General features: G+C 40.1%; 1 protein-coding gene and 1 long non-coding RNA gene across 3 annotated transcripts; both read right to left on the bottom strand.

Annotated features, from left to right (window-relative positions):
- Nucleotides 1-25: 25 nt before the first annotated feature.
- Nucleotides 26-1792, bottom strand: LOC137173162 (uncharacterized). Of its 2 annotated transcripts, XR_010925116.1 has the most exons (4): nucleotides 1160-1792; nucleotides 1007-1032; nucleotides 798-873; nucleotides 26-686 (listed from the first exon to the last, which is right to left on the bottom strand). It is a non-coding gene; the product is annotated as an uncharacterized lncRNA (long non-coding RNA). The 2 variants fall into 2 exon arrangements; XR_010925115.1 differs by having other exon boundaries at nucleotides 798-1032.
- A 1211-nt stretch (nucleotides 1793-3003) lies between these two features.
- LOC137173813 (uncharacterized) lies at nucleotides 3004-5336 on the bottom strand. The gene is made up of 2 exons (XM_067578896.1): nucleotides 5088-5336; nucleotides 3004-3647 (listed from the first exon to the last, which is right to left on the bottom strand). Exons 1-2 carry the CDS (start codon nucleotides 5158-5160, stop codon nucleotides 3004-3006), a joined length of 717 nt encoding a protein of 238 aa, XP_067434997.1. The 5' UTR covers nucleotides 5161-5336.
- Between the last annotated feature and the right edge of the window lie 2377 nt (nucleotides 5337-7713).

Here is a 7713-nt window from a genome sequence, read left to right on the forward strand (position 1 = left end):
TATAAATGCAAACACACACTGTAACTTCATGTGAAAACATGTTTATTAAAGACAAAAAGCAACACATGAAGGATGTTCATTTGGCTACACAGACAAATTTATTGTTGATTTATGGCATTTCATGGTATTTCTTGATAATAATAAAAAGATGAAACAATGTTTCTATCTTTTAAGGGGTTGAACAAAATGTAAATGTATCCAAAGGGGTGTAAAGAACTTCTTGTGGATGATGTTTGATGCTTCCATGTAAAACATGACAAAAGCAGTTGTAACACTCTGTGTGTGATGGCAGACAGGATGATCTTCAGGACAGAAACTGTCTTGATGATGCTGCAGCAGATGAGGAAACATCTGGAGTTCGTCCTCACTGGAAATAGATAGAGAAAGACAAGGAGGGAAAACAGTTAATAACCTCAACAACCTGGTGAGCAGATGAAGTGTTTAACAATATATTGATTCTGATAATAACATGAAACTTATCTTTTTAAATGTTGTCTCCTTTTGTCTTTTTCTTGTTTCCTCCTCAAATCGTTTCCTCTCCTCTCTCTAAAAGACAAGGAGCAGTTAACTTTAACTAAACAGAAGAACTATTGATCAGTGTAGAAATTCTGATTGAAATATAGAAGAAATGTATACATATCTTTTTAAATAAGAATCTTAGTAATGTACGCTGTCTGCTGTCCTCTCTGTGAAAGACAAAGAGCACATACAGGAGGAAAATAATGGCTTCAGCAATGACATAAATGAAGAACTATTTATAAGAATAGAAACTCATAATAATGTAGCAAAAATGTAACCTTCTCTTTTTAAATGAGAGTGTTCACAGTGCATGAGGTCTCCTTTCTTCTCCCCTCGTCCTCTTCTCTTCTCTCTCTAAAAGTCAAACAGCAGATAAACAGAAGCAGTTAATAACTTGAATGGCTGAAGCAGAATAAGTTTTGATCAGTATAGAAATCTGATAATTTAGAATAAATGTATATTTATCTTTTTAAATGAGAGTGTTCACAGTGCATGCTGTCTCTTCTCCCCTCTCTGTAAAAGTCAAACAACAAACAGGAGAGATAAAGGTTAATACACAATTCCAACTTTGACAACTTTAGCAATTCTGATAATAAAATAGAATAAATGTATATTTATCTTTGTAAATAAGAAGGTTCACATAATGTTTTCTCTTGTCTGGTCTTGTTTCCTCTTCGTGTCGTTTCCTCTCCTCTCTCTAAAAGACAAATGGCAGACAAGTGGAGATAACAGTTAATGAACAACTTCAGCAACCAGAAGAAATATTGATCACTATGTGAACTATAATAATAGCATAAATAAAATGTATATTTATCTTTTTTAATCAGAGTTCACGTTGTTTCCCTCCTCTTTTCTCTCTCTGAAAGACAAATGGCAGACAACAGGGGATAACAGTTAATAATTCAGTAATGAGGTAAACAGAAGACATATTGATCATTATAGAAATGCTGATAAAAACTGAATAAATGTATATTTATCTTTTTGAGATGAGAGGCTTCACACTGCATGCTGTCTCCTCGCTGCTTCTTGTTTCCTCCTCATGTTCCTCTCCTCAGACATAAAGTTGATAAACTGAAGTATTCATCAATATGTTGATTCTAATAATAACATGAAATACTGGAATTTCAGGAAAGGTTCATATCATCAGTGGTTTGTGTCCTCTCTCTCTTCTTCTATCAGCCTGTTCTTCCTCGTCCACATGTCTGTCAGTGATGGATCAGTAGTGCAGCTTTGACTCCGTCCCTGCAGCTTTAATGTTCTCTGTTGTGATTCCTGTTCCACGCTCACACTGAAATCTGAAGCTAGACCTGACCTACTGATGAGTCAGCCTCATTAATTTAGAGTTTCCACTTCATCAAATTTCAATTCAAGACATGTCACATCTCAGAGTTCTCTGTGACCCTCCTGTGGTTCCACCATGTCAGACACTCAGGCCAGCCGTCAATAAAGAAATGTGCAAGACGCACTAAAATCACTGACCTGTGTACCAAACCATAGTGAAGCAAATATATACAAATGTACAATATTTAACCCTCAGCCAACTTTATCCTACATATGTTGCAGCATGTCTACATGGGCCCTGGTGCAAGACGCTACCAGGGGCCTCACCAGCCCTGCCAGACGCTCAGGCCAGCCCAAAAAGATGGATGAGGATAAAAAGGTGGATGAACCGCAGTGCAAGACGCTACCTGGGTTATCCAGACCAGCCCTGCCAGACGCACAGACCAGCCCTGCATGAGTATATACAGTCCAATCCAACCCGGTGCAAGACGCTACCTGGGTTATCCAGACCAGCCCTGCCAGACGCACAGACCAGCCCTGCATGAGTATATATAGTCCATCAAACCAGGTGCAAGACGCTACCTGGGTTATCCAGACCAGCCCTGCCAGACGCACAGACCAGCCCTGCATGAGTATATACAGTCCATCCAACCCGGTGCAAGACGCTACCTGGGTTATCCAGACCAGCCCTGCCAGACGCACAGACCAGCCCTGCATGAGTATATACAGTCCATCCAACCCGGTGCAAGACGCTACCTGGGTTATCCAGACCAGCCCTGCCAGACGCACAGACCAGCCCTTCATGAGTATATACATAGTCCATAAAACCAGGTGCAAGACGCTACCTGGGTTATCCAGACCAGCCCTGCCAGACGCACAGACCAGCCCTTCATGAGTATATACATAGTCCATAAAACCAGGTGCAAGACGCTACCTGGGTTATCCAGACCAGCCCTGCCAGACGCACAGACCAGCCCTTCATGAGTATATACAGTCCATCAAACCAGGTGCAAGACGCTACCTGGGTGTGAGCAGCCCTGCTAGACACTCAGGACAGTCCTCAGGGGTAAAAAGAATCACTACTGTTAACCTGCCGGACGCTGAGGTCACAAACATCACGTACAACACACTAAATAATCTGCAGAACCAGGAGTCTCCAGGTCCTCCAGGAACTGCTGGATGTCCTGGTTTGTGCTTGTGATGTCACACTCTCAGGCGTTTCTTTGGTGGAGTCAGGCTGCTGCTGCTACTGCTGCCGCTCTCTTCTTCAGCAGGCTTCCTCTTCATCCTCTCCCTCTGAGTCTTTGCACACTGTGTTGATTGTTTGCTAAACCTGCAGAGGACTGACATGAGAGTGTGACCGTCTGCAGTGTAGTCGGTCAGTCTCCAGCGGTTCATCAGCTCCGTGTTCTCAGAGCTGTACACAGGGGAGATGACTCTGGTGATGGTTCTGCCATCCAGCTCCAGGTGGTGGACGCAGTTTCTGCGGTCGCCCCTCACGGCTGCAAGATCGGCCTTCTCAGGAAGAACTGGAGTCAGCACAGTTTGAGGAGAAGAGCCGGAGCGTGCAGTGGGCGCCATTATACCTGATGGTCCTTCCATTAGAGGAGACAGAGCAGTATTCTCCCTCCGCTCCTGCTCGATATGTTGGAAGGGTGTTGACAGCACACACGAGCGGAAAGATCCTCTGTATGCAATGAAAGGGAACTTCTTAGAGCCTGTGATGAGGTTGTGATACAGCCTCAGGATGGACTCTCTCATGGACTCTATGTTTACACTGCTCACAGGACGGTTCCTCAAGTTTGTTACAAACATCTGAAGGATTGGTGAAGGCAGTGGCAGGTCACCTACATGGAAAGAAAAACAAGGAACACATTAGTCACTCTAGTTAGGACATGATGGGACTCATTACAGCCTATATTCATCTATGAAGAAACACAGTTTGCTTCTTTTTACATAGATACACTTCAAGGTTCACGGCACGACTTATTGTGGAAAACGTTTAGATTATTCATGTGGGCCAAGCTCAGCACAAATGATGCAAACTCTTCTTTGTTTCAGAAATGTTTAAAATATTAAACAGCTGTGAATGCAGTCCATGTTCTGCTGTTAGATGTTGGCACTAGGTACATAAGTGACACACGAATTAAACACCATTCAGATATCCTTCAGATCTGCTCCTCTTACAATAAAATATTACAAATGGTGTCTGTTTCATTTCTATGTTTTTATTGACATGACATTTAAAATCAGATTGAAAGATGAACATGCTGCTTTCACTGTGAGGCTGCAGTTGCGGTCTGATATTATTCATAAGCCAGATTTGAATTAAAAACCTCAGTAGTGTAAAGCAAAGATGTGTTTTTCTAGTATTTACAAGCACATATGCTGACTGGTGTGACCAGTGTGCTGTGCAGAGACTTAACAGTGATCTAGCTCCATGTTTCAAGCAGCCTATAACTACAGTCCATGTCAAATTATAAAAATTGAAGACAAGTCATTATTATTTTATATCTTAATTTGACATAGTGTTTGCGCACTATATGGCATATTTTATGCATCTGGAGCACACAAAAGATCATCCTCGAGAGCTCTGTACACCTGAACAGACATAACTTTTCTTATAAATCTGCAACAACACTGATCTATCAGTGCCTGTCTGAGGAAATCCAGATGCTTTAAATGGCTGAATATGATCCCACTGAGCTTTGAATTTATTAACTTGATGCTTTAACACCTCTGGATGTATTTCAATCCAGCATCAACAATCAAAACCTTCAAACTCAGTCAGCACATACAAAGAACGGGCCTCGAGTTGACTACACTGACGTCAGACGTCAGTCTCCGGCCGGTTCTAATACCTGACGTCGTCTCCATGGCGCCTGCAGCATCACAACTTTTAGCATTTTCCAAAAAACGGCCCAGTCGCCATCTTTGCCCTATACTTTCAATGTTATGCTCGACGACCCCGCACCCCCTCAAAAAACTTTGTTTTTCTCAAATTATACATTAATATTCATACTTATTCCACCTGTCACGCGCACACTAATGAAATCCATCGTCTTTAATCATTTTACACCGAAATAAAAGGTTAAAGCAGGTTTCATGTCTTGATTGAAAACTGAGGAAATTTACCCCCAAACAAAACCAAATAATTCATATTTATAGGCTAAATATGATGTTAATTGATTTATTATTTAATTGATAATATTATATTCTGCTCTTTTTGATCATTATTTAGATCAAACATGTTCAAATGAGCAGTTCAGTGGTGCTCTGTGTTTTACCATAGCGGCAATCCAAACGGAGGATGCCTGTGGTCAGCAAGTGGATCTCACGGCCTGAACCAGTAGAGGCCATTTTTTTCACATTCAACAGGTGCTGTCTCACTTCCAGATGTCAACAGTTGTTTATTTCATTCAGGGTTTTCACTTTTCAACGAATCTCTCAGCTGAAGAGTTTCAAGAGTTCAGCTCCTGTCAGCGCTCAGGTGCAGAAATGAAGATGGAATTAAGGGCTCTGCTTTTATAGGGGCACGTCAGTCTTCATCACCATGACTACCAGTGACACGTTATCTTGGGTTCACTGGATAAATAATATCATATTTTGTATATTATTATTATTATTATTATTATTATTATTACTCTATCAAATTACTCTAATTAAACCAGTTGCAGCGGACAGGAGAAGTCCTTAATAAATAAGTCGATCGACAGAAAACGATTTTTGACATTTGATAGGTTCATCAATTAGTTCTAATCGTTTCATCCGTTTTTCAAGCAAAATTGCCAAAGATGATCTGCTTTCAGATATGTCAACTTTTCGTTGGATAAATTAAGCAACTTGAACACGTCACTTTACAGTCTGAGACTTTGTGGCATTTTTGACTTAAAATAAAGAATTAATGTTCAGTTATCTACTTTAAATAAATACATTTACTTGCTAAAAATAGCCTCTTTCCAACATACAAAGAAATAACGGATGTAGGCTATAAAACAAGGACATCAAGGTCTATGACTGCAACTAACGAACAGGCCAATGTTCAGCCTCTTTAATAATCTGCGGGTTCTTTTTAAAATTAATATATTAAAGTATAGTATTTATTTACATGCTACTATATGTACCGGTTTCATTATTATTCTTATTATTATTACTATTATTGAGGGTTATCTATGTATTTCTACTGCAATCCAAAATACGCATGAGCATGATTTTTCTGGAGACGAAAATATACAGAATTTGTAGCAATATGTTAATAGTACCCCTTTAATTTACGGGCCGTTAATTACTTAGTAATATGAAGAAACTGCTAAGAAATAACAGTAAAGTAAAAATCAGTGAAAGCTGTACTTTCAAGGGCAGCTGCTGTTGAAATTAAATTTCTAGAGAGACTGAAACTCCTGTCAGAGCCTACGTTGAAGTTGTGTATAACAAAATGATGATTGAGAAGAGCAATCCGGTCGATTAGAACATAAACTGAAAGCTCCCTGTAATAATCCTCCTGATACGGCAGAATTTATTCGGACTATCCAGAAGAAACAGCGTTTGGTAATTTACCTAAAGTTAAAAAGTCAGATACAATACAAAATATATTATTCTACAAACTTGAAATCTGTATTTGCAGACAATGAAGTACCACGACATCCCGGTCTGTCGGGAGATTTAAATCATTAATGAAGGTACCGCTGCGCCAGCTGTGCGTAAAATTACGCGCTGTGCACCAAAAACCGTGGATACTGTGGATGCAACACGTTCCTGCTGCTGATGGCTGCATGTGTTTAAATGAAAAAGAACTTTTACAACTTGTTATTTTAGAGAGATCAAGGTTTCAGCCGAGAACGCGTGAAATGGTCTGCTAGGTGGTCTGAGCAGACGGAAACGCGAGTAAACATGATCTATGGTCAGCACACATGAGTATTATGTTTGTTGCTTTCGTTCCCTGTCTGCTTCTCTCTCCCCGCCGTCTGTGCAGCATTCAGCTGTGCCAGCAGCCTGCTCTGGAGGGTCCTGATGCTGTTCCGTGTTTCAGAGATGCAGAAGAGCATCATAGAAACCTCCAAATGTCATGTTATGGTTTGTGTGGTTATTTTTCAACTGGTTTCACATGAAGGCAGTAATAATGGATCAGTGCGCATCTATCACAGTCTGCAGAGGTCTGTTTTCCGCCATCTTCAGATGTTTAGAAATGTAATCAGTTAGAGGGGAGTGGTGGCAGTCTACCAGCAGTTGGTAGAATAACACATTCATCTTAAAACTGTTCAATTCAGCAGGTCCGGACAATCTCACCCTGCTGCTCCTTAGAAATCCACTTTCACTTCGTTTCCCTTAATATTAAGTGCCCAATAATAAACTGACCCAAAATGACCCAGACGACTATTACAAAAACTATTCATATGGCAAGAAAAAAGATCCCAGATCCTCTTTCATTTGATGTTTCTTCTTCATGTGCTTTGGTGTTTATGTCTATCCTTCATCAGGGTGAGCTGTGATGAAGCTATAGATCAGTACTGGTATTACTAAGTGTTTTGTTACAGAACCGTTTCAGAGACATCTGTGTAAGTTCTGTGCATGTATGTACTACTAGTGAAGAATAAATAATAGCCTACACTGCACACTAGTCTAATCTCTGTGTGTTTAAGGTTGTTGCTACAGTGTATAAGTGCATTGGCCTATTAAAGAAATTATAAAACATGTTCATACTCATTTATTAATCAGTTTTTTAGATATTAAATTATCAGTATCAGTGGCCTCTTTAAAGCCAGACAGCATCAACTGGAGAACTGTTTGTTTTTTTCAAAGTTAATACAAAAGACGAGATCTGGAATCCTTTAATGGAATCGGCTGATACTTGCAGCTGAAAACTGCCAAACCAGTCTGAGAGATAAAGGCAGCTTGCACCTAAAATAAAAACAA

The sequence above is a fragment of the Thunnus thynnus genome, chromosome 21, assembly GCF_963924715.1.
Source record: "Thunnus thynnus chromosome 21, fThuThy2.1, whole genome shotgun sequence".
Classification (NCBI taxonomy): Eukaryota; Metazoa; Chordata; class Actinopteri; order Scombriformes; family Scombridae; genus Thunnus; species Thunnus thynnus.